The sequence below is a fragment of the Balaenoptera acutorostrata genome, chromosome 3 (assembly GCF_949987535.1).
Source record: "Balaenoptera acutorostrata chromosome 3, mBalAcu1.1, whole genome shotgun sequence".
Classification (NCBI taxonomy): Eukaryota; Metazoa; Chordata; class Mammalia; order Artiodactyla; family Balaenopteridae; genus Balaenoptera; species Balaenoptera acutorostrata.
The window spans coordinates 73,915,479-73,942,418 of NC_080066.1; the positions used below are offsets into that span (position 1 = coordinate 73,915,479).

General features: G+C 43.5%; 2 protein-coding genes across 5 annotated transcripts in view; one reads left to right on the forward strand and one right to left on the reverse strand.

Annotated features, from left to right (window-relative positions):
* The window catches only part of CA12 (carbonic anhydrase 12), a 60,695-nt gene extending 59,423 nt beyond the window's left edge, over positions 1 to 1,272 (forward strand). For both annotated transcript variants that reach the window (XM_007165973.3, XM_007165972.3), the window contains one exon: positions 295 to 1,272. In XM_007165973.3, coding sequence (XP_007166035.1) covers positions 295 to 367 — 73 coding nt within the window. In that variant the 3' untranslated portion in view covers positions 368 to 1,272. The remainder of the gene's footprint in view (positions 1 to 294) is intronic.
* APH1B (aph-1 homolog B, gamma-secretase subunit) overlaps positions 1 to 26,940 on the reverse strand; it is an 85,434-nt gene that overhangs the window by 29,955 nt on the left and 28,539 nt on the right. The window contains exons 6-7 of one of the 3 annotated variants that reach the window (XM_007165975.2): positions 20,194 to 20,388; positions 16,897 to 19,480 (exon numbers count right to left, since the gene is read on the reverse strand). In XM_007165975.2, coding sequence (XP_007166037.1) covers positions 20,221 to 20,388 — 168 coding nt within the window. In that variant the 3' untranslated portion in view covers positions 16,897 to 19,480; positions 20,194 to 20,220. Of the gene's footprint in view, positions 1 to 16,896; positions 20,389 to 26,940 lie in introns of those variants that run through there. The other 2 variants (XM_057543778.1, XM_057543780.1) reach the window with 2 other exon arrangements.

Consider the following 26,940-nt stretch of genomic DNA (forward strand, 5'->3'; position numbering starts at 1 on the left):
AAAGAGGTTATCAGAAACCCTGTAGGAATCAGAGATTTGAAGCAGGGTGGTAATGAGACCTTCGTCAAAATGCAGGTCTAGTATCGTCAAGCGTTACAAGGGAACAGTTGAAAAATGAACAGGTTCCCTTTTGGTTAATGCTTCATTGGGGGGCGTTTCCTCCCAAGACCAACAGAACTGGAGAAAGGTCTCCAAGAGAGGAATCTGACTTGCCTCATTCCATAGCTGAGTTGGGCTGCTCTTGCCTCTCTTTCCAGTTTGACTAACAACACTCATGTGTCCTTGCTGTTCCAGCGGCAAAAAAGTTGCCAACAAAGGAGTCATCTACAAACCGGCCATCAAGCAGGAGACTAAGGCCCATGCCTGAGGCCCTGGCACGCCCAGGCGTGTCCAAGGAAGGACTTGGCTTTGGACACAACCTGCTGTGGCTTCCTGGACACTTGAAATACCGGAGGGTTCTCTGGAGTTCCACCCACAAGCACCCCAGACCCTTGGGGGACCCCACCATCCTGATGCCATGCCACCCCCAGTGGGAGCGTGGATGGGGAGAGCTCGCCTCGGAGGTAGGAGGTCTGAGCTGTCTGCTTCGCGAGTGTGAGACCATGAAGTGGTCCGGATTCTGGGAGCACAAACCCCGTCGCCCGCTGCGGGCTGTTACTGGTTAGAACACACTCTTATCCAGGGCTTCACCTGAACGTGGTTTCAAGTGTCCCGGGAATTCGGTTTCTCGTCCATGCCTTCAGACCAGCACACGGACTCTCTCTGCGCTCAGACTTAGGCTCCGCTCTTGAGACTCAGTTTCCTTCCCCAGGGAAGGGCTTGTTGTCTGCTTTCCTTCTGCTATGACAACACCTTTAGTCTGACCTTACAGCTGGGGGGACGGGGGTAACAGGAAGGGTCAAGGTGTCCGAGACAAAAAGAAAACAAGAGGGCTTCCCTGGTGGCGCAGTGGTTGAGAATCTGCCTGCTAATGCAGGGGACACGGGTTCGAGCCCTGGTCTGGGAAGATCCCACATGCCACGGAGCAGCTGGGCCCGTGAGCCACAACTACTGAGCCTGCGCGTCTGGAGCCTGTGCCCCGCAACGGGAGGGGCCGCGATAGTGAAAGGCCCGCGCACCGCGATGAAGAGCGGTCCCCGCACCGCGATGAAGAGTGGCCCCCGCTTGCCGCAACTAGAGAAAGCCCTCGCACGAACCGAAGACCCAACACAGCCAAAAATAAATAAATAAATAAAGTAGCTATAAAAAAAAAAAAAAAAGAAAAGAAAACAAGAGATATTCTCTGTAATATAGTAGAGGCATTTTCCAAGTCCTGCCCTTTGTTTGTTTGTTTTGTTTGTTTGTCTGTTTAACTTCTTTATTGGAGTATAATTGCTTTACAATTGAATCAGACGCACTGAATGGACCTCAGAGAGAGAGAAGACACGTAAGATCTGGAAGCGTCTCACTTTGGAATGACAACTGGAATCAGAAGTTGCTTGTCAAGTGTGAGGACAGAATATTAAGCCCGACCCAACCTCCTGTCAGGGGTGTCGTTATGTTTCATACTTTACGGATTTTATAAATAATTTGGCTATTCCTTGAAAATGTGTTGTTGCCTTCTCTCTCCTCGAGGAGACGTGAACTCTGAGATGACCTAAGCTGCTGTTGTGTCTAAAGGAAACAGAAGCAAAATGGTTGAAGAGTTTTGTCTCTCCTGCCCAAATTTTATCTCTGCCACCTTTGCGGTCTGTGTCCCTACTGTCAACCTGGAATTGGGACCTACCAACTTCTCTGACTTGGAAGAAGATATGGAGCCATGGCTGAGTTAAAGTATATTTTCAAACTATGAAAGCAGCAAGTTATCTGTGCAGGGGCTGGCATCATGGCATTCAGGGACCAGAAATAATGGAATGTTGCAAAGATCCTTCATGGTCTTCCCCCCAGGTGACAAAGACAGTTTCTGAGATGACGTAACTCCTTTATTCTCCGCCCACCGATGTAAGAGCCCAGCAGAGACCAGTTAGTTCCATGACTGAGAAGGAGGCCCCCACCACCAACGTCTCCTGGCTGGCACCTTGCAGTTCACAGAGAACCTTCTGATTCCCACTCTCATTTTGACAGCATGAGATGTCCTCCTGAAGCACAGGTTTCTTTAGATCATCTTTTTCCCTCTCCTCCTCCCTTGACTTTGAGAAGTCTTCTCTCTTCTCTACTGTCTTAACTTTTTGTAGTGATGGCAAGCCCTATGTCTTTGTAGCTTGTTTGCTAGGCGGAGTTACAGATGGAGACTCGGGTGTGTGTGTGTGTGTGTGTGTGTGTGTGCGCGCGCGCGCGTGCATGAGACCTCTGACCGCCCTGGAGCCAGGGGTGGCATCCGGCCTTGCCATTAGCACACCAGCCTGATGCTGATCAAATGACAGCAGCGACAGCCCTCAGGACTGAGCAGTGGGAATTAGACGATGCTTTCTTGGCCTCGTCCCAAAGTTGCCCATCAGAAACCAACAAAAACCACTCCAGAGCTGTGAGGCTGCCTTTCAAAGAGCTCTCTACAGCTTTTAGGGACAGATTTTGTGAGAGCACAGAGAGAGCATTGTACCTGGCACAATGGCTGTTCATAAAAAGGGAGAGTTATGGGGCAGGTGAAAACAGTGACAGTCTTCCTGCCCTCTCCCTCCTCAGCACAGCCTGGGCTCTCGGCCCTCCTGGCTCAAACAAAACAAAGCCAGGGAGAGGGCTCCAGGGGTCAACAACGTCACCCTCCTTGCTACTCCGTGTGGACTCCCGAGGATCCAGCCCTGCAGCTGGGAAAGCTTTCCTCAGGTCCTCACTCATTCCCTGCCACCGGCTGCCTCTACAGGAAAGCGCTGCCGAAGCTCCTCTGCCTCCCACTGACCACTGGGAGGGCCCAGGTGCTGAGCTGGGCCCACGGCAGGCGAAGGCAACAAAGCCGAGGCCCCGGCCGGGGCAGGGACACAGGGGAGGCCCTGGCTTCTTTGCCTCTCACGAAGGGGAGGTCTTCAGTCTCTTTGCTCTGTTTGGTTACTGTCAAATGGTAAAAACCTATACTTATTTCCTTAATAAACATTCTAGGACTTTGCTGCATTGATTATTAACCCCATTTTAGGTTCCACCTTAAATTCTTTTCCCCTTCACTCAACTCTAAATTTTCATTGAAAATATTTGATCTATATTTAGATTTCATAAAAATTTACCTTTGAAAAAGCATATTCACGTACCCAAGTTGCTCCAAACACAAAGTTTTCCAAATAAGTGAATCAGTTATCAGCTTTTAAATTTAAATTTATTAAAATAAAATAAAATAAATGGAGTTTCTCAGTTTCAGTAGCCACATTCAAAGTACTCAGTAGCCACGCATGGCCAGTGGCCAGTATAGCCACTGTGCAGATAAGGAACCCTAACCTCCTTTGACATATCCTTTGGAAGGGTTAAACCTAGATGACTTGCACACAAAATAAACCCTGGAAGAAAGCTCTGGAAGGTGAGGATGGGGGACAGGATACAGAGATGGGGGAATCCAGAGAGGGTGGATATGGAGGATGGGAGAAAAGAGGGCATACAGAAAATCAGGCCCAAGGGAAGCAGGCCAGCAGCCCTTAGGCGTGGCTCCCCTTGTCCTTGCACCCCTTCCCCTCACTCCTTCCGGGGGTCCCCAACCCTCCCTGCCCTGGCCACACCCTTCAGCCACGCCCTGGGGTCCAGGTGCTCAGCAGTGACCCGGCCTAGGGCGTCCTTGCCTTTGCGGGAGCTCCCGCTGCGGGCATGAGGGCGCCTGGTTAACTTCCGGGGACCTCGCTGCAGGACCCTGGCCAGGTGCCAGGTGCTACCTGCCCCCTGTGCCCCCAACACCCCCTCCTGATCTCCTCGGAATCTGAACATTCCTGCGCCGCACAATGCGGTGCGAAAGCATTCTCTACTGGAACCTGCCATCCTGAAGGGGGCGAACGCGTGAAACCCGAGTCTCTTGACTTGTTAGCTGTGCCCTGTCCCTCACGCTAGAAGGAGTCACCTTCCTTGGAGATGTGGGTAGAAGCTCGAGACCCACTTACAGGAGGAAATGAGACCTCCGGGGCCACCTGCCGGGCAGCAGAGGTGCCTCCTGGGCAGTGGGTACCATTTTGGCGTCACCATGCATATCCGCATTGGACACGGCAGGCAGGCAAGCCTGGCCCTACGTGGTCCTCTGGCTGGGATTCAACTGCCGCAGGGTGTAGGGGAAAGGTGCGAGGCCGAGACAACACTGCAGAGGAGGGTCCCTGTGCCCCACCCATATGCCCTTTCACTATAGAATGACGGCAGAAAGAAGGGCCGAAGTGCTCTGTGGTATGGAATTATTCACCAAAAAAAATTATTGCAGGTCAGCATATCATCATGACTGCAGGTCAACCGGGGATTCAGTAATGCCTCCCACTTGTATACCCTTGACTGTTCTGACGCACCTTCACGCCTTTATGCAACAACCCAGGGAAAGAGGGAGCGCTGCCCCTGTATCTTATAAGTGGAAAACGAAACAAGGGCTGGAGCTCTGGGCTGAGCCAAGGCCACGCAGCTCCCGCAGTGCTCTGATCTCCAGCGGCAGCGCAGGGTCCACCCTCCACAGCTCCGGTGCCACGGAAACACCTTCTCGTAATAGAATTTGCCATATGCTTATCATAATCATGCCACAACGTCATAAAACCCCACAGGATAAAGGCCCTAAAGGCATTTGTGCCAACAATTTCTGGAAAATCAGCGACAACCTCCGGCCTCCAATCTGCTTCATAACATTAAACTCTGCCATCTGCTCAGGAAAAGTCTGAGCAAGTTCTGCCAACTGCCAGCAGACAAAGGAGTCAGCTTAACTCCTGGGATGTTACCCTCACCCTTAATTCAGCGAACCAAATTCCCAGGGACACGTGCACTGAACTTTCTCTCTTCCTGAAGCTGAACTGGAGACAAGGAATAAATACACACACAAATATAAACAAACACACACATATAAAAATTCCATTTGTATAAAATTCTTAAAAATGCAAACTAAACTACAGTGACAGAAAGCAGATCAGCGGTTGCCTGGGGATGAGGTGGTGGCTGAAGGGATTACGAAGGGGTATGGAAAATTGTTGAGGTGATGGATATGTACGTTATCTTGATTGTGGTGATGGTTTCTCTACATATGTCAAAACGGCTCAAATTTTATACTTTAAATAGGTGTCATTTATCTTACGTTAATTATACCTCAATAAAGCCATAAAAGAAGAAGAAGAAGAAGAAGAAAAACCACACAGCCAAATAACATCCTGCCCCATCCTGGCATGTCCATTCAGAGCTTATCCCCTTGGTCCATCAAGAAGGAGAAGCCTGGGGAGGGGGAAGGGTAAGCTGTGAGAAAGTGAGAGAGTGGCATGGACATATATACACTACCAAATGTAAAATAGATAGCTAGTAGGAAGCAGCTGCATAGCACAGGGAGATCAGCTCGGTGCTTTGTGACCACCTAGAGGGGTGGGGTAGGGAGGGAGACGCAAGAGGGAGGAGATATGGGAACATATGTATATGTATAACTGATTCACTTTGTTATAAAGCAGAAACTAACACACCATTGTAAAGCAATTATACGCCAATAAAGATGTCAAAAAAAAAAAAAAAAAAAGGAGAAGCCTGGCCAGGCCTGGCACACTTCTCTGGGACTTGTCCTGTGGGTGGGAGCCCAAGAAGGAGCGTGATCTCTACTCACAGGGCCACTATGACCTCTCCACACTGTAAGTCAAAGTCATTATTTCTGCTCGAGTTCACTTGTTTCAAATATTAACTTTTAATCACCCGCTATGAAGACAATAAACACAGGGCCTACGGGTTCAAGGGCACACTGAGACCTCTATAGCAACTCTGTGCTGGTGATGACAGAGTTGACCAGCTTCTCTGAAAGCAGCAAAGACTCTTCTGGTGAGGCAGGTAACATAACCAGTTAGTTCATCTGCTGAAACTAGTTTCCCAAGCTACCTAGACATCCAACAGGTCTCATGCATCTTAGTTTCTCTCCTTCCCAACCACTCGACACATAACCATTTGAAAAGTTTTCCTGAATATGGTACATCCTTTTCATGGAGAACAAGCATGGTCAGGAGCTCATCACTCCCTCTTAGCCACTGGGTGAAATCTGGATTAATCTCCTGTGATACTGGGATATAATACGAAATATGTACTTGGTCTTTGTCTTTGGTTCCTGGCACAAAGCTCCTAAATGTTATTCATAAGAAGCCCTTTTAAGCCACACCTCAGCTGATGCTAAAGAGGTGATGAAGCTTGGAGGATGGGGGCTGGTTTCCAGAGGAACCAACCATGTGACTAGAGGGTTAGAACTTTCAGCCCCACCCCCAGCCTCCAGGGAGGGGAGAGAGGCTGGGAATTGAGCTCAATCACCAGTGTGTGGGGGGGGTGGGACTTCCCTGGTGGCGCAGTGGTTAAGAATCTGCCTGCCAATGCAGGGGACACGGGTTCCAGCCCTGGTCTGGGAAGATCCCACATGCCACGGAGCAACTAAGCCCGTGCGCCACAACTACTGAGCCTGCGCTCTAGAGCCTGCAAGCCACAACTACTGAAGCCCGCGTGCCTAGAGCCTGTGCTCCGCAACAAAGAGAAGCCACCGCAATGAGAAGCCCACGCACCACAACAAAAAGTAGCCCCCGCTCACCGCAACTAGAGAAAGCCCACACGCAGCAACGAAGACCCAACACAGCCAAAAAATAAATAAATCTATAAAAAAAAAAATCACCAATGGGGAATGATTTAATCAATCACATCTGCATAATGGGACCTCCATAAAAACCCTAAACAATGGGATTCAGAATGTTCCCAACACAGAGGTGCTGGGATAGTGGTGCTCCCAGAGAGGGCATGGAAGTCCTGTGCCCTTTCTTCATACCTTGACCTATGGACCTCTTTATCTGGCTGTTAATATCCTTTGTTAATATCCTTTATAATATCCTTTATAATAATCCCTTGTTAATATATCCCTTGTTAATATCCTTTATAATAAACTGGCAAATGTAGGTAAATGTTCACCTGAGTTTTCTAGCAAATTATCAGACCTGAGGAGGGAGTCATGGGAACCTGTAATTTACAGTCAGAAGTACAAGTGACAACCTGGGACTTGCACTTGATGTCTAAAGTGGGGGCAGGCTTGTGGGATTGAGTCCTTAACCTGTGGGGTCTGCAATATTTCTGGACAGTTAGTGTCAGAATTGAGTTAAATGGTAGAACAGCCAGCTGGTGTCCACCAAGGACTGGAGAATTGCTTGGTGTGGAGAAACCCACACTTCTGGTGTCAAAAGTGTTATAAGGAAACAGCGTTTTCCTTTATCTCTCTTCTATCATTCAAAGTAATTTCCAATTGACTTTCTTTCTCATACCTCCTTATTCAAAAGCAAAGATTTAATGAGCAACCACTGTTTGCTAAGCACAAATTAAGTGCAACCACGATTTAGATAGATAATTGGTATCACAATCTCATTTAGGGAGACAGACAGAAAACATTAACCATAATATATAGAAGAGTAGTATGAAAAGATGCTATGTGTCTATTAACAGAAGAAGGACTAAACAACTGTACTTCCATAAGATGGAATACCATTCAGCAAAAAGTTACAACTTATTGATATACCCCAAGACATGAATCTCAGAAAATTATGCTGAGGAAAGAAGTCAGATACAAAAGAGTACACTTTGTGTTATTCCGTTTTTATGAAGTTCAAAAGTGAAACTAATCCACAGTGATAGAAGTTGGAACCAGCAGCTGCCTCTGTGGAAGGTACGTGGATTGACTAGGAAGGAAGCAAGGGAACCACCTGGGGAACAGGAAACGTTCTATAGCTTGCTGGGGTGGTGGTTACACAGGCGTACACATTTGTCAAGACTCATCCAACTGTATGCTTCAGATCGGTGCATTTTACTGTATGTAAATTATTCCTTGATTTAAAAATATATATGTGTTAAGGAATCACAGTGGAAAAAGCCACTTGTTTTTCTAAGTCTAATCAGGAAAGACTTCACAAAGACTGACACTTGAGCAGGACCTTGCAGGAGGAATATGATGTTTTCTACCTGGAGCGAAAAACAAGAACAAAGATGTGGAGGTTTGAGAGCTCACGGTGCATCGTAAACAGAGGCCTCGGGGATGTGTTTGAAAATGTCTGGGAAGGGAGGACAGGGAATGGTGAGGGGCAGGAAAGTGGTTGGGATCAGAGTGTGAAAGGCCTTTTATGATATACACTTTCTAAAAAGGACAACAAGAAATCATAGAAGTGCTTAGATTATGGTTTTGTCTGACTACATAAATAATATATGCTCTGCATGTGGAACCTAGAAAAATGGTACAGATGAACCGGTTTGCAGGGAAGAAGGTGAGACACAGATGTAGAGAACAAATGTATGGACACCAAGGGGGGAAAACCGCAGTGGGGTGGGGATGGTGGTGTGCTGAATTGGGCGATTGGGATTGACATGCATACACTGATGTGTATAAAACTGATGACTAATAAGAACCTGCAGTATAAAAAAACAAAGAAACCAACAAAACAACTAATACTAAACTTTCTTTGGGTTATTTGTATGGAAATATGTTAATATAAATGTTTCAGACATTACATGAAATTTCTAAAAATCTTATATGTTCTGGTATAATGTTATGTCATAATTCTAGTTATTACTTTAAAATGTATATCTCAGAAATAACTAAATTTCCTTGTCAACTGCATTATTATGAACTTTCATCAAATCTTTAACCCTGGTCATTTTTAAGTCTTTTGTCATTTACAGACAGTTCTGGGTGTACTCTGATGCTTTTGCAAAAATGTTCCTATAAAAGGGTTTCATCTTCAAGAAATTCATGGAAAAGACTCTGACAAGTACAGGTTTCTGGTAACAGACTATACTGCTGAACTGAATGAATAAGCCTTTTCAGAGCTCTAATGGAAAACTGATGAATTCATAAAAGTGCAAAACAAAAGATCAAGATAAAAAAAATTAATTACATGGGACTGAGTGAACTGATGAGGATGATTATAATTTTTGTGACTTTCTGTTTGAATATAAAAAAAAAAATCCCACAAGGACTCAGAGGCAAAAAATATACAAATCAATTTTCACTGCAAAGTAAAGATGCTGTTACAGTGGAGGATTACTGGACTGAATGTCAATATTATGACATAGTATGAGTGTGTTTCATGTTTGGTAATTGCAATCATTGTTGCTGTTGTTGTGGTCACCCATGTACAATGCTTGGTGTCAGTCTATTTATCTCTTGTAAAAATGAAATACAGTGTGTGTGTGTGAAAAAAAAAAAGGAAACTTGGAAATGCAGAGAAATGGAAAGTGTATTTAAAGTCACCTCTTCTCTAATGCAGATGCTACTAATGTTTTTGTGTTTTTCTCTGATATTTTTTCTATGTATTGATACTTTTAAAAAGTCTTTAAGTAACTAACATGATAGCATATTGTTATTTAATATTTATAAACCTAATTTTTATTAGCTGGATAATGTTTCTTTGGATGGATTTGTTGGTCTAACCTTTTCCTTAGTGTTAAACATTAATATTTTTCTTCTAGCTTTTTGCTACTATAAATAATGCTGTGATCAATATTTTTTTTAAATAAGAGGTTTTCCATATTTAAAAAATAATAATAATAATATATGCTCATTAAAAAATACAAATATTTAATTATGAATAAAGCCAAAAGTCCCCCATAATCCTAACTCCCAAAATAGTCATAGTTATGTATGTTTGTGTGTTAACATTCACTTTTAAATATTTAATAAACGGATCTTACCTACTTTCACTATTGTATTCTTGGTATCTACCACAATGTGTGGCATAAAAAATATTTACTGAATGGAAGAATGGTCTATACCTTGCTTTTGTTTTCTAACATATTCCAAATATCCTCATTCCTTCTAATGGCTGTAAAGCGTTCTGCAATTGGAGGCCAAGCTCTGTTGAAAGACGTTCATTGCGGGCTTCCCTGCTGGCACAGTGGTTAAGAATCCGCCTGCCAGTGCAGGAGACACCGGTTCGAGCCCTGGTCCGGGAAGATCCCACATGCCACGGAGCAGCTGGGCCCGTGTGCCACAACTACTGAGCCCACGTGCCACACTACTGAAGCGCGGGCGCCTAGAGCCCGTGTTCCGCCAACAAGAGAAGCCACCGCAATGAGAAGCCCGCGCACCACAACGAAGAGTAGCCCCCGCTCGCCACAACTAGAAAAAAAAACCAGCGCACAGCAAGAAGACCCACTGCAGCCAAAAATAAATAAAGTAATTAATTTAAAAAAAAAAAAAAAAAAGAAAGACGTTCATTGCAAATTCCTTACAGTTACAAGACTATTACAAGATCCTATGTATTCAGATGTATTTCTGCAAGATAAATTCCTAGAAAAGGAACTGCTGGCTCAAAAAACGCACATCTCAAAATCTTATAGATATTTTATAAATTTTGCTAAATTACCACCCAAAAGGATTGTACTGATTTGTCTGCTTACAACATGCTAAACATGACAAACAGCAACATGCTGTTTCTACCATATGCTAAACAATTCTTTTCTTTTCATTTTATTGAGATTGACACACAGCACTGTATAAATTTAAGGTGTACGGTATAATGATGTGACTTACATACATCACGAAGTGATTATCACAGTAAGTTTAGTGAACGCCCATCATCTCATATAGACACAAAATTACAGAAACAGAAAAAAAATTGTGTGTGTGATGAGAACTCTTAGGATTTACTCTCTTAACTTTCATATATAACGTACAGCAACGTTAATTGTATTTATCATGCTGTACATTATATCCCTAGCACTTATTTATCTTAAAACTGCAAGTCTGTAGTACTTTTTGACTGCTTTCATCCAATTCCCCCTCCCCCCACTGCTCACCTCTGATAACCATATAGCTGATCTTTTTCCATTTGTTTGTATGTTTGTTTGCTTGTTTTTGAAGTATAGCTGACCTATAACACTATGTTAGTTCCTGTTACACAATGTAGTGATTTATTTCTATACACTTCAAAATAATCACCACAATAAATCTAGTTACAATGTGTCACCACCCAAAGGTATTACAGTTATTGACTATATTCCTCACACTGTACATTTCATATCCATGACTCATTTATTTTGCAACTCCAAGTTTATACCTCTTACTCTCCCTCACCTATTTCCTTCCTCTCCCCACCCCCCTCTCCTCTAACTACCTGTTTTGTTCTCTGTATCTATAACTCTGTTATGGCAAGATTTCATTCTTTTTATGGCTGAGTAATATTCCATGGTGTGTGTGTGTGTGTGTGTGCGTGTGTGTGTGTGTGTATGTATGTATCACATCTTCTTCACCCATTCATCTACTGATAGGCACTTGGGTTGCTTCCATATCTTGGCTATTGCAAATGCTGCCATGAACACAGGGGTGCATATATCTTTTCTAATTAGTGTTTTTGTTTTCTTTGGATAACTACCAAGGAGTAGAACTGCTGGATCATATGGTAGTTCTATTTTTAATTTTTTGAGGAACCTCCATCCTGTTTTCCATAGTGGCTGTACCAATTTATACTCACCAACCGTGCAGAAGGGTTCCCTTTTCTCCCCATCCTTGCCAACACTAGTTACTTGAGGTCTTTTTGACCACAGCCATTCTGACAGGTATGAGGTGATATATCACTGTGGTTTTGATTTGCATTTCCCTGGTGATTACTGATGTTGAGCATCTTTTCATGTGCCTGTTGGCCAGCTGAATGCCTTCTTTGGAAAAATGTCTTTTCAGATCCTCTGCCTGTTTTTTAATTGGATTGTTTGTGGGGGGTTTTTCTTTTTTCTTTTTTCATTGCAGCATTTATAATAGCCCAGATATGGAAGCAACCCAAGTGACTATCAGTAGATGAATGGGCAAAGAAGATGTGACACATACATACATACACACACACACACACACACACACACACACACACACACATATACATATGTTGATGTTGAGTTTTATGAGTTCTTTATATATTTTGGATATTAACCCTTTATCAGATATATTATTTGCAAATATCTTCTCCCATTCAGTAAGCGGCCTTTTCATTTTGTTGATAGTTTCCTTTGGTGTGCAAAAGCTTTTTAGTTTGATGTGGTCCTGTTTATTTTTGCTTTTGTTTCGCTTGAGACATATCCAAAAAAATACTACTAAAACTGATGTCAAAGAGAGTACTGCCTATGTTTTCTTCTAGAAGTTTTATGGTTCTATGTGTCTGTTTTTATGCCAACACCATACTGTTTTGATTACTACAGTTTTATAACATATCTCCTTTTTGTTTGTTTGTTTTATTAAAGTTTGGTAGAATTCTTCAGTGAAGCCTTCTAGGAATTTCTTTACGTAAACTGCAAATTCGATGCCTTTAATAGATTTCGGGGATTTCTGGTTAGCTCCAACATGTAAAGAGCTTGAAAGCTGTCACTCTCACACTTACGATAAGAAAACACTAAACACATTGTAAAGCAATTATACTCCAATAAAGATGTTAAAAAAAAAGAAAAGAAAAGGAAAACACTAAACAAACTGAAAATCAGTAATGTTTCTCACCCCCATTAGAGAACTGAGGTCTCAAGACAAGCCATCATCCTGAAATCTGGAGAGACAGGTGAATCCAGGGGGCCACAGCTGAGATTTGCTTACCTAGAGCAGAAGTTGGTGGAGCCATAAACAGGTAGGGACACTTAAATGCTAATTTTGACAAATTGCTAGAGCCCAAGTATGGAATAGCTTAAAAGTGAGAAATTCCTAAGTCTAGAACAGAGTCTTAAGAGCCCCACACTTCTGAGGGTTTTACCTCCAGGAGACCTGGAGGTAAATTCTCAGTGAAGAGCCCTCTGTGGCTCTGGCAGGGAGAGGGTAAGGATAATCATTGTAAAATATGCCCAGAGGGACTTCCCTGGTGGCGCAGTGGTTAAGAATCCTCCTGCCAATGCAGGGGACACGGGTTCGATCCCTGGTCTGGGAAGATCCCACATGCCGTGGAGCAAATAAGCCCATGTGCCACAACTACTGAGCCTGTGCTCTAGAGCCCATGAGCCACAACTACTGAGTCCGCGTGCCACAACTACTGAAGCCTGCATGCTTAGAGCCCGTGCTCCACAAGAGAAGCCACCACAATGAGAAGCCCGCGCACCGCAACAAAGAGTAGCCCCTGCTCGCCGCAACTAGAGAAAGCCTGCACGTAGCAACGAAGACCCAACACAGCCAAAATTAAATAAGTAAATTTATTTTTAAAAAAAGAAAAAAAAAGTAAAATATGCCCAGAGCGTTCTCCATAACAAAGGCCTACTTTCCAGGAGAAAAGACAGTACAAGAGCCTTATCGCACCTAGAAGAAGGGCATTTCTCCCATTCCAGCCCCCTTTAGCCTTCCTGTCTCACCTAAGGGGAGGAAAAGAACTAAGAGACACTTAGTTAAGGGATGTAGCCCCACCAAAAAACTGAGATTTAGTCTTAAGATTATAGGACATGGCCCCTCTCCCACACCAACCTTACTGCCACCTCAGTAGGGCTCCAATATAAAAACAGTGGGTTACAGTTCAAAGATACGCAAGACATAGACTTTCTTTGAGAAGGAGCACAGGGGAAGCCCAAAGTCAAGAGGGGAGACAACAACAAGGACACGAGAGGAACTTGAAGCCTCTGGTACTTAGAGCTGCAGCAGATATTAAATACAGTCCAGCTCTTGCCCAGGCTGACATAAAACTTACACTAAAGGCCTATTTACTTCAGTTCCTATTACCTAATACATGATGTACAGCTTTCAATAAATAATCACAAGGCACATTACAAGGCAAGAAAAAACACTCTGAAGCGATATAGGGATAGTCAGATTTTCTAGTTCTTCTTGAGTGAGCTTTTTTAAAAAGGAATTTGTCTACTTCATTTAAGTTTTTAATTTACTGCCTTTAAGCTATTCATAATATTCCCTTTTTACTTAATAATGTAGAGGCTGGGGGCTTCCCTGGTGGCGCAGTGGTTGAGAATCTGCCTGCTAATGCAGGGGACACGGGTTCGAGCCCTGGTCTGGGAAGATCCCACATGCCACGGAGCAGCTGGGCCCGTGAGCCACAGTTGCTGAGCCTGCGCGTCTGGAGCCTGTGCCCCGCAGCGGGAGGGGCCGCGATAGAGAAAGGCCCGCGCACCGCGATGAAGAGCGGTCCCCGCACCGCGATGAAGAGTGGCCCCCGCTTGCCACAACTGGAGAAAGCCCTCGCACGAACCGAAGACCCAACACAGCCAAAAATAAATAAAAATAAAATAAATAAATAAATAAATAAAAAAAAGAAAATCCTTAAAAAAAAAAAAAAAAAAAATAATGTAGAGGCTGTATTGATGTCTCCACTTATTCCTGATACTCATAACTTGTGCCCTCTTTTTTTCCTTATCAATCTGGACACAGCTTTACCAATTGTATTGATTTTCTCAAAGAACCAGAGTTTCCTTTTATTGATTGCTCCATTGTTTTTTCTGCCTTCTATCTGACTTCTGCTATTCTCTTCACTACTTCCTTTCTTTGGCTTATTCTAGCTTTAGTTTGCTCCTCTGTTTCTAGTTTCTTAAGTAGAAGTTTAAGTTCTTGTTTTTAAACATTTTAACTTATCTAATGTAAGCATTTAATGCTAAAAAACTTCCCACTCTATTCTCTCCTTAGGGACTTTGCTTTGGCAACTATCGCCTCTCCTGCATCAATGTTTCCCTTTCCACTGAATCATCCCCATCTTCATATAAACATGCTGTTACAGTACAACGTTAGAGAGAAAAAAGAAAAGGAAAGAAGAATGCCGTCTCTTGCCCTCACATCCTCCTCAGGCTATCATCCCATTCCCCTACTATAATTATATGGTTATCTGTATTCTACATGCTGTGGCTACTTTCTTTTTTTTTTTTTTTTTTAATTTTATTTATTTATTTATGGCTGTGTTGGGTCTTCGTTTCTGTGCGAGGGCTTTCTCTAGTTGCGGCAAGCGGGGGCCACTCTTCATCGCGGTGCGCGGACCTCTCACTATCGCGGCCTCTCACTATCGCGGCCTCTCCTGTTGTGGAGCACAGGCTCTAGACGCGCAGGCTCAGTAATTGTGGCTCACGAGCCTAGCTGCTCCACGGCATGTGGGATCTTCCCAGACCAGGGCTCGAACCCGTGTCCCCTGCATTGGCAGGCAGACTCTCAGCCACTGCGCCACCAGGGAAGCCCCTGTGGCTACTTCCTTATCTCCCAATCTCTATAACCCACTCCATTTAGATGTTCACCCCTACACTAAAATTGCTTTTATCAAAGTCACCAGAAAGTTCCATCTCTCCACGTGCAGCAATCAGTTCCTACTCCTCATCTTACTCATTGCTCAGCAGCAGTTGACATACTTCCCCCTGGCTCTCAGGCCACCACACTCTCCTGGTTTTCCTTCTTTTCTCAGTGACGACCCCACCTGCCCTTTCCTGTCAAGTGGAGCGCCTCAGAGTTCAGCCCTCAGTCCCCACCTTTTCTTTTTGACATACCTCCATGACCCACCTGCCCTTCATCTACTCCAAAAATTTTAAGTATCATCCTATGTATTCAAGCTATTCTATATTATTTCCTAATTTGTAGTGCATTTGTAGCTGCCTTATATATTTCCTAAAAAACAAAGATCTCCACCATCTTGCTCTTTTCCATCCTTTTAAAGTATCTATCTCTCTCTCTCTCTCTCTCTCACACACACACACACACACACACACACACAAGATAAAGTATCTAACACAACGTTCTGTGCATGGTAAGCCCTGACTAAATGCTGTAGACTCTACCTCTGATTTTGCTCAAGCACAGAAAATATGTATGGATTTACTATTAGGTATAAGCAGGATTTACAGTGACCCACACTTGAGCAAAAAGTACCACCTACTAATTATTGAACCTTAAAGCCAGGACCCACTCAGAGCTCATAATCTACTGTCGTCCCCTTAGAATGTGTCAAATCCCCAATTCTTTTACTAAGGCTGAGACCATAAGCCAGGGAGTGGTTCCTTCTATTCAGCATTTTCAATAAGGCGAAGGTAAAATATGTAGTTCTTTCCATTGGGGGTTTCTCATATGTTGAGGCTGGTCACAGGGAAATCCTTGTTCCAACTAAATATCAAACAAATAACAATTAAACTAGAGCCACGATTTCAGTGTGGAACGGCTAAAGTAACTGTACATGAATCTGGGCTGTTACCTGAGGAATGTACACCTTTTCCATTACAAGTTAGACCAAAGACTCCTTGACTCCTGAGGGTATTTCATCTAATAATACAATTAACATAAACCTGGAGCAGCCTGATTTCAAACCAGAGTGAAAAGGCATCACATGGTTTTGCGTTTCAGGCCCTAACAATTCTCTGTGTAGCGTGTCTGATGGTGAAGGCCAAGCTCAGCCCCTTAGCTGCACTGACTCCTCACCAAGGGAAGAAAAAACAAAACGACTCTACAGGCTGCTCGGGGTCACTGGGTAGAAGCTAAATTGTACTCTCCTAGTCAACCAACTCCCATCTTTAGCCAGTATTCCATGATGTTTTATACATTCACTATTTTACAGTTACTTAGGAGACTTTTCAAGGGCTTTCAGGACCTTTGAGGATTCTCCTCCATTTGGTTTATGACACCTCAGGCAACTCCTCTGCACCAAACTGCTTCTGAACACACAGAAACAAAACAGGCCTTAAAATTTTAAATCAGATAACAAAGATTTCTCTTTGAAAAGAGTCTCCGAGTTGACCGGTGACAAATAACATAATGTACAGCCAAGTTTTATAAGAGACAAAAATTATAAAACAAATACTGCAGGATACACTATTCCAAAGAAGAGTAAACGTGAGAAACAAGTAGTGACAAACAATCTTTTTATTGTTTACTGAAAAATACAGCTCTGGAAAGAGTCTATTGCATTCTGTATTGAACACAAGGTCTGACATTGCAAGTATACATGACATAACAGTATAACTAATATAAAACGATACGTATTGTACATGGAGACGGTGCCCACCCCTCTAAACACTAAAATTTAACGGAATGAAGTAAAGTCTTTTATTAAATGAGAAATGTAAACATCGCAATCATAAACAAAGTGCTCTAAGCAAAGAACTTTGAGATTGTTTTGTTGTGACATCTATCTACCTGGAGTTAGGAATGGTGCGGCCTAGGAAAAACTTAGCCAAATAGAAAGCTAGCACTCTCAAGGATCCCGTCCCAGGGAGTGGGCTGCTGATGCCTGAGACAGGCTGCCACCCTGGCTTCCGCGGAGCCCTCAGGCCCACTCTGACCATTAATCCATGTCTTGGGGCTAGTTTGAGGCGAGCGGGAAGAGGACCAAGTAAGAGGAAGCGTCTGTCACGACTCCTTATCCTGTACCAACTCTACAGGATAAGAACACCTAGCATTTTTGACGCATACCTGCCACTCTCAGCAAACAATGAAATGTGCTTGAGAAGAAAAATATTAACATTGGGAACAAAAGCCATCTTCTATACAGTCTTCAGATAGCATTTATTCCTTTCAGCCATGTTTTCACTAAGCTGCTCGAAAAGAGGCTGCTACTATACTGCCAGTCACACAGGCTAGGATCAAGGGTAACAAAACTCCTCCCACTACAACTGCTAATTCAGATGAGTTAAAAATAAACACAAATTTATTAGAGAACCAAAATCGATCTCAATTATTCACATGGCAACAGAGTCAGGTGCTGCAACAGCATTCACATTCCAAGGTCAGCTTTAACTATAGCCACACTTCCCTCCAAACTGAGAAAGCCTCGTGTGGAGGAGAACATACAAGATTACCACCACCAACTCCTCTCCAAGTACTATCAGGGCTCAGAAAGCTCATTAGAGATAACAAACGCAAAAAATAAAAATTAAAAAAATAAAGCACATCTCAATATATACACACAACAGAGGAAGACTACTCTCCCCTGGGCTTCCTTGGCATTAGGCAAACAAGGCTACTTGCAATAACAGTGCCTAAGCTGACTATGGCAATGCTCACAAGAGAAATAAGGAATTACAAAGTTCCTTTATTCACAGGTAATCAAGGATTATTAAATGAACTATTAAATAAAACTAAGACAACAGTCTCACCATCAAAGAAAATTTTCTTCCTGCCCGAGATGCTTTTATAAATGAGATGTCACAATATCCCAGATTCCTTACCTAATATTAAACTATTAATGCACACAGGACATCCTCAGAGCTCAAGCATGAGTAATATTAATATTCTCAGATATTTCTATACTTTACAGATCAGCAAATATTTAACCAGACTATCCGTTAAAGAGATGTGTATGTCAACAGTAATAGCCAACTCTATATTTTTCTTATCCTGTTCATCAAAGAACACCATGCTCCAATAGGAATGAAGCCCAGTTCAGTGGGTATCTTGTTCCCCTCAACTCTGCACAATAGATTTCACTATTCAGTCTCTATGTCCTTGACTCTTCTATGACTCACCTAGTTTAAAGAAAATCTTGTAAAAAGGTGGAAAATTGTAAACCCCAGCAAAAACATTGGTATTAGTGGTGAAGTAAGCTTTAGAGGAATAACTATAATTGCTTATGGGACTGTTTACAGCCTTGCGAGAAACCCTATTGCTCCTGAATCCCTAGATTGAAAAATTCAAATAATTTAAACATGAGAGGGGATTTCTCTGATAAAGGTCTAGTTCACGTGAAAGGTTCTGGTCCCTGGAATGATGTGTGGCTAACCCAAAATACTGGCTGCGTTTCCATTTTAAACATGTTTGTTATTCTTCCCCACCACAGTATTGTCAAATTCTCCCATCGGTCACATCACTGGTGAGCCCTCTCATTTGCTGCTTCTATTTCTTTTGGCTGTTCTACTGCACATACGGGATTCACTGAGCTTCTCACTTAAATGTGTAGGGAATTTACATTTCACACCATCAGCTTCCTAAAAGCCATCAACTGGGAACAATTACTCTTTACAAAGGAAACCAAAAGCGTTGTTTGGAAGCTGAACAAACATCTTAGATATTCTTATAAAGGGAATGCTGTATCTGTCAGCAAAACCCAGAAACATTTACAAGATCTAAAGATTATAAGGGCTATGTTAAAAGCGGGAATTTGGCAGTTTAAGTCATATTTCCAATTTTTCACTACACCATTTGGGGAGAAGTACTAGTTAATATCACAGGAGCAAATTATAAGTGTCAACACCACCCTACTGGTTTGTTTTCCTCCTGCTTTTCGTAAACTTCTGCCAGCTCCAGGGAAGCCTGTTCCAGGGTACATCACTCAGCAACTTGCAGAGCTGCTCAGAGACAGAACATGGGCTTCAACTCAACTAGTCCGGCAGCAAATGCTCAGCTGGTAAACACTGCCTTGGGGCAGAGCCCATGGAAAGCCTTGAGCTCAGGGAAGACTTACAGAAGTTGCACAAAAATTCTTGGTTTTATATCATCTTCCTAGGAAGTTGGAAAATAATTGGTTTTTAGTTAAAGAAACATAATCTATGCTCAAAAATGTAATGTAATGCTTCAAACAAGCAAAATCGAGAATGAAAAAACTAGAGGAAAATACAGTCTATTAATCAATAGCTTACTTTGGTTAAATGATCATAGTTAGTCAGTGCAATGTATTATTATAGTTAGAAGCACGGCCTACCATGTTCTCATAAAACAGGGTACCAGTGAAGGACGTGAAAACAGTTCACGGAGATGATAGCCCTTTAGCCTTCTGTGACTTCAAAACTTGAAAAGACAAAGGCTAACCAGGATTTGATCTTCAGATGCTTACTTGCCCAATGCAGGCTGAGTTAAGAGACAGCTAAACATCTGATTCTTATTCACTTACGGTGTTCTCAGGAAGTTCCTGTTTGGACACCGATGGTTCTCAACCTGGCTGCACATCGGAGTCATCTGGGAAACTTTAAAAAATCACCAAATGCCCAGACCAATTAAATCTGGAGGGTGGAGTCCAGAAATCAGTATTCTTTATGCTTCCCCAGGTAGTTCTTTCTAATGTGCAGCCTGGCTGCACACCACTGATGAATCCCTTTCAGAAAGCTGTTGCATGAAAGCCATGCTGTATCTAGATAGTTTGGTTTTTTCTAATTCCACCAGGAAACGGGATTTTTAGAAAAAGGCACCGTTGCGCTTCCTCTAAAGAGGCAGCTTACTGTTTGAGAAGCGCTGGTCCTTGGAGGTTATCTGGAGCGCTGGTTGAAGAGGAGGGAGTCCTTGTCTTGGCAAAGCAGGCAGAGTTTCAGGCTTCGGCAGCTGCCTCCAGAAACAAAGAAGGCCCAGATGCCCGTGAGCACCAGGATGATGTATGCCAACACCAGATTTAATCCAGAATAAGGACTTATGAAGGTCTGCAAGGGGAAAATAACAGCAAGCTTGTTAAACATGTGGAGTAACCAAAGAAAAAGGAAAATATGAAATATTTTCAATAGCTGGGGTGTGTTTCACCAAACATGCGATGTATGTCACGCACCCACAAAGACACATAGGACTAACCTAGTCAACAGACACTAGCCCGTAAGTCTGTTTCTGTGTAAGTGAAATGGGACTGAGGTGAAGCTAAAATAACACCAGTAAGGCGCTTATGACAGGTTCTGGCACAGGGTATCTGAGATAGTCCTGATAACAATCATTGCCACACGGGGCAGAGTCAGTGTTGTCCCAGCTTCCCCAAGTCTTCCGTGTTGGTCTCCACGGCACACGCGGCACGTTGAGGGCAGCAGCAGGAGGGGCCGTCGAGCGTGCCCGAGGTGCTGTGCTGTGTACTTATCACCTGGGTCACACATTCCAGTCCCACGATGATAACCTGTGAGCTAAGGGCCCATTTCATAGAAGAACAATCTCAGATTTCAGGACTTGACAGGCTAGGCAGCTAGGAAAAGTGAAGCCAGATCTGGCTCCCAAAGTGAAAAGATGCTGCGTGTAGGAGAGCTTTTGACTAGAGTGAGGCAGGGGGCATCTCTGTCTAGCTGAGGATGGGCAGGGAAGTGCCCAGGGCTGGTGAAGATGCAGGAAGGCCGAGATGCAGAGAGTTTATTTGCCTTGAGAAAAAGGACAGCTTTTTAGAGGTGGGAAATGTAACCTGGCTGCCAAGCTTCTCTTTGCGTCTGTGGAGAGAAAATATTGGGTTGGCCAAAGGTTCGTTCGTTTTTTTTTCCGTAAGATGGCTCTAGTAGCACTTAGTTGTCTTTAACTTCATTCAAAACAATTTTGTGGGAAGAGAAATGGGAACATATTGTATATGTATAACTGATTCACTTTGTTATAAAGCAGAAGCTAACACACTATTGTAAGGCAATTATACTTCAATAAAGATGTTTAAAAAATAAAAATAAAAAAAATAAAAAATAAAAAAATAAAAAATAAAAAAAAAATGAGAAAAAAAAAACAATTTTGTTAGATTGTATGTGACAGCTGTCATATCAGCGTGCATTTAAAAAAAGACTTTTCAAAATTGGTGACTTTTTGTGTAGCCATTTTAATATTGAAGATGGAAGAAAAAAGCAATATTTTCAGCATATTATGCTTTATTATTTCAAGAAAGGTAAAAACGCAACCGAAATGCAAAAAAGATTTGTGCAGTATATGGAAAAGGAGCTGTGACTGATCGAACATGTCAAAAGTGGTTTGCGAAGTTTCGTGCTGGAGATTTCTCGCTGGGCGATGCTCCACAGTCGGGTAGACCAGTTGAAGTCGACAGCAATCAAATCGAGACATTAATTGAGAACAATCAACGTTATACCATGCAGGAGATAGCCGACATACTCAAAGTATCCAAATCAAGCACTGAAAATCATTTGCAACAGCTCGGTTATGTTAATCGCTTTGATGTTTGGGTTCCACATAAGTTAAGTGAAAAAAACCTTCTTGACTGTATTTCCACATGCGATTCTCTACTTAAACATAAAGAAAACGTTCTGTTTTTAAAACAAATTGTGATGGGCAATGAAAAGTGGATACTGTACAATAATGTGGAACGGAAGAGACCGTGGGGCAAGCAAAATGGACCACCACCAACCACACCAAAGGCCAGTCTTCATCCAAAGATGGTGATGTTGTGTAGATGGTGGTTTTGGAAGGGAGTCCTCTATTACGAGCTCCTTTCGGAAAGCCAAATGATTAATTCCAACAAGTACTGCTCCCAATTAGACCAACTGAAAGCAGCACTCGACGAAAAGCGTCCAGAATTAGTCAACAGAAAAAGCATAATCTTCCATCAGGATAATGCAAGACAACATGTCTCTTTGATGACCAGGCAAAAAACTGTTACAGCTTGGCTGGGAAGTTCTGATTCTTCCGCTGTATTCACCACACATTGCATCTTCGGATTTCCATTTATTTCAGTCTTCACAAAATTCTCTTAATGGAAAAAATTTCAATTCCCTGGAAGACTGTAAAAGGAACCTGGGACAGTTTTTTGCTCAAAAAGATAATCAGTTTTAGGAAGACAGAATTATGAAGTTGCCTGAAAAATAGCAAAAGGTAGTGGAACAAAACAGTGAATACGCTGTTCAATAAAGTTCTTGGTGAAAATGAAATATGTGTCTTTTATTTTGACTTAAAAACTGAAGGAACTTTTTGGCCAACCCAATATATTCAAATGGCAACCCTAGAAGGTAATCAGAAGCCAGACCTAATGAAATACCCAACAGAAGATAGATGTTACATAACCAGGGCCCAGTTTTTAACCATTTCTGTGTTAACGGGCTCTTAGAGTTAGCAAGAAAGTGAGACAAGTCCAGGTTACTTTAGTAAAAATCCTTAGTATTAAGGGAACGTGAGGGAACAGCATCTTTTTCAGCTGCACAATTGCTGAGGGTTCCAAAAGTTCATTTAAAAACTGCTGATAAGATGCTGCGAGGTATTAGTGAAGACCACAGTGCCTATCTTGATGGAGCTTATATACCAGTAAGGGAGACAAGTAATGAATGAAGAAACAAATAAATAATTCCAAATTGTGGTGAATGCTAGGACAGAATAACTATAACTGAGATGGTGCTAGCATAGGTAAGACCAAGGCGATCTACCTATGGGGGGGGGGGTCAAGGAAGGTGCTGAGGAAGCAGCATTTAATCTGAGACTTACAGGAGGAGGAGGGAGCCAGCCTGGTGTAGACCAAGGGAGGGAACCAAAGGAGGGCAAGGAGTTCACTGCAGCTGAGAACCTGAGAGGTGATATAAATGATGTGTAGGGATGGAAGGGCAAGCACTGAGATAGGAGAGGAAGGCAGGGGCCAGCTACCCAGCATGTTGGTGAGGAGTGTGAATTTCATCCTCAGTGCAATGGAGGTGCACAGAAGGGTTTTAGGTCGGGGAGCTGAATGATTTTAGATTATTTATTTATTTATTTTTTGGCCACCCTGCACTTGTGGGATCTTAGTTCCCTGACCAGGGATTGAACCTGGGCCATGGGAGTGAAAGCGCCAAGTCCTAACCACTGGACCACCAAGGAATTCCCATGATTTTAGATTTTTTAAACTGCAGATAATGGATTCAAGGAGGCTATGGTGAAAGTAGGGAGACTAGTTAGGAAGACTCTGCACTGCATGAGGAGAGTACAGGTTGGTGACTTAGTCCAGGGTGATGGTGGTAGAGATGGAGAGAGCAGATGATAGGAAACAATGGAAGTTGCTGGTGGATGGAATGTGAGGGAAAGGGAGAGGCCAGGAATGACTTCCATGTTTCTGGCTTTAGGTAAATGGTGGTGCTATTTAATGAGATACAAAAGACTTGAGGAAGACCAAGCTTAAAAGACTTGGAGTTAATAAGAACCTGCTGTATAAAAAAATGAAGCAGTCTTAGAAGGGTGGTTGAACAGAAGGTAAAATGCACTAGAAGCATGAGAGAAGAGGCGGAGACAGAGTTTGTGGAGATAACTCTTTGAGAAATTTTGCTGCGATGGGAACCAGGAAAAAAAAGTCATAGCTAGAAAGAGAACAGGCAATAATGAAGAGTTTTATTTAAGATATGTCTATATGCTGGTGAAGAGAGGGATAGGCTGGTGAGATAGGAGAGAGGGCACAGTCAAAGCAGTAAAGTCCTTAAGTAGGAAGGAATTAGGTCTGGAGCCCAAGTGGAGGGACTGGCCTTTTATAGAAGAAAGGATACTTCCAGTTCTGGGTCTGGGTAAGGTGGGGAGATGGGTTCTTCTTAACAAAGAAGAGGCTCTGATTGGGTCAGTTTGTCACCTCTGCCCAGCAGGGGTAGCGGGGGAGTGCCTCCAAGGCACCTCACTGTCCTCACCCTCACCCTGCCTGCACATGCCCTTGGATTCAGGATACAAAGAGTGACAAGATAAGGTCCCATCACTGATGATCAAACTCTAATTAGAGAGGTCGATGTAAAAACTGTATCAAATAAAATAATGCTGGCCGGGGAGAGGGGTTATAACACAGCTATAAATAAGGGCTAGTGATAGTGCTGAGTCAGAAATGGGCACCTTTTCCAGGGAGGCCTCACATGAAATGCTCAGGAGTTTTCCAAACTGACCTAGGTTAGGAGTCACTGCAGGTAAAACAGCACGAACAAGGGCACTCCCTGCTGGGGAGCCACACTGGATCAATTTAGATGGAGTGTATGATGTGAACAATGGGGAGCAGCAAGAGGTAAGTTCTGCACCAGTAAAACCAGTAAGAGGCTTATGTCAAACAAAGAAGTCTGGGTTTTATTCCACTGGCCTCTGCTACAGCCCATCCCTCTCTCCTCCTCAGCACACTTGGCTTCAGGACACCTGGCTCCTGGTGCTCTTCTACTTCACTAAGTTGCTCCTTCTCAGTCTCCTTGGCTGGCTCCTCTTCTTGCCCCAATCTCGAGGCTGGAATGCCCCAGGCCTTAGTCCTTGGGCCTCTTCTCTTCTCTGCTTATATTCACTTCTTGTAATCATCTCTTCGAGCCTGGATTTCTCTCCCAAACTCCAGACTTTTTCATCCAACTGCCTAACTGACTTCTCCACTTGAATGTCCAAGAGGCGCCCCCAAGGTAACGTGCCCAAAGAGAACTCCTGATCTCCCTCACAAGCTTCTCCATCCCAGCTGGTGGCAACTCCATCCTTCTAGTTATCCAGGCCAAAAACTGTGACGACATCCTTGGCTCCTCTTCTTTCTCTCCCTTGCCTTATCCAGTCTGTCAGGAAATACTGTTGGCTCTACTTTCAAAAATATGTCCTGAATCTGAACATTTCTCATTATTTCCACTGCTCTCTCACCCAAGTTGTCACCATCCTTCTCCTGATGACTGTAATCCCTTCCCCCATTACAGTCTACTCTGAACACAGCAGTCAAAATGATCCTTTTAAAATGTGATTCAAGTCATGTCCCTGTATTCAACACCCTACAATGACTCCCATTTCATTGACAGTAAAAAGCTCAAGTCTTGCATTATCTAGATGTGGTTCTCATTTCCAACCTCTACTTCCGTCCCCAACTTCAAATCTGTGACAGTATCTGCTACTAACTTCCCCAGGCTCACGGGTTCTGGCCACCCTCACTTCCATAAACATGCCAAGCATGTTCTTTAGTCTTAGGACTTTGCCACTGGCTGTTTTAGTCTTGGATGCTCTTTCTCCAGACAGCCACACGGCCAACTTCACTTCTTTGTTCAAATGTCACCTTCACAATGAAGCCTACTTTTGACTATATAGTTCAAAAATTCAACATCCCCAGCCCACACAATCTGGAACCCTTTTAACCTGCTCTACTTTCCCTTTTTTCCCACAGCACCTATCAATTTCTAAAATACTATAAAACTTATTTTTATTATGTCTATTGCTTACTGCCTCTCTCTCCACTAGATGGTAAAGGCAGGGTCTTTCTTTTTTTCACTAAATTGTTCTGTTCGCCTAGAACAGTGCCTGGAACATAGAAGGCTATTTGTTGAATGAATGAATGGCCAATTGGATCCATAAGAAGAATACTTCCTTTTCCTTGCAACTTCCTTTCTGTTTATTAAAGTGTACACAGTAGAAAATTTGGAACATGCCAAAAACCGTAAAGAATAAAAGAATCTACCCAAAGATGAAAGCTGTTAATATTTTAACGCACTCTCTCGCCAGTGTTTCATCCATTAAGATTTGACTTTACGGCCCTGAACCAAGATGGCGGAGTAGAAGGATGTGCTCTCACTCCCTCTTGCGAGAACACCAAAATCACAACTAGCTGCTGGACAATCATCGACAGGAGGACACTGGAACTCACCAAAAAAGATACCCCACATCCAAAGACGAAGGAGAAGCCACAATGAGATGGCAGGAGGGGCGCAATCACAGTAAAATCAAATCCCATAACTGCTGCGTGGGTGACTCACAGACTGGAGAACACTTATACCACAGAAGTCCACCCACTGGAGTGAAGGTTCTGAGCCCCACGTCAGGCTTCCCAACCTGGGGGTGCAGCAACGGGAGGAGGAATTCCTAGAGAGTCAGACTTTGAAGCCTAGTAGGATTTGATTGCAGGACTTTGACAGGACTGGGGGAAACAGAGACTCCACTCTTGGAGGGCACACACAAAGTAGTGTGCACATTGGGACCCAGGGGAAGGAGCAGTGACCCCCAGGGGAGACTGAACCAGACCTACCTGCTAGTGTTGGAGGGTCTGCTGCAGAGGCGGGGGGGAGGGGAGGGCTGTGGCTCACCATGGGGACAAGGACACTGGCAGGAGAAGTTGTGGCAAGTACTCCTTGGTGTGAGCTCTCCCAGAGTCCGCCATTAGTCCCACCAAAGAGCCCAGGTAGGCTCCAGTGTTGGGTTGCCTCGGGCCAAACAACCAAGAGCGAGGGAACCCAGCCCCACCCTTAAGCAGATTAAAGTTTTACTGAGCTCTGCCCACCAGAGCAACAGTCAGCTCTACCCACCACCAGTCCCTCCCACCAGGAAACTTGCACAAGCCTCTTAGATAGCCACATCCACCA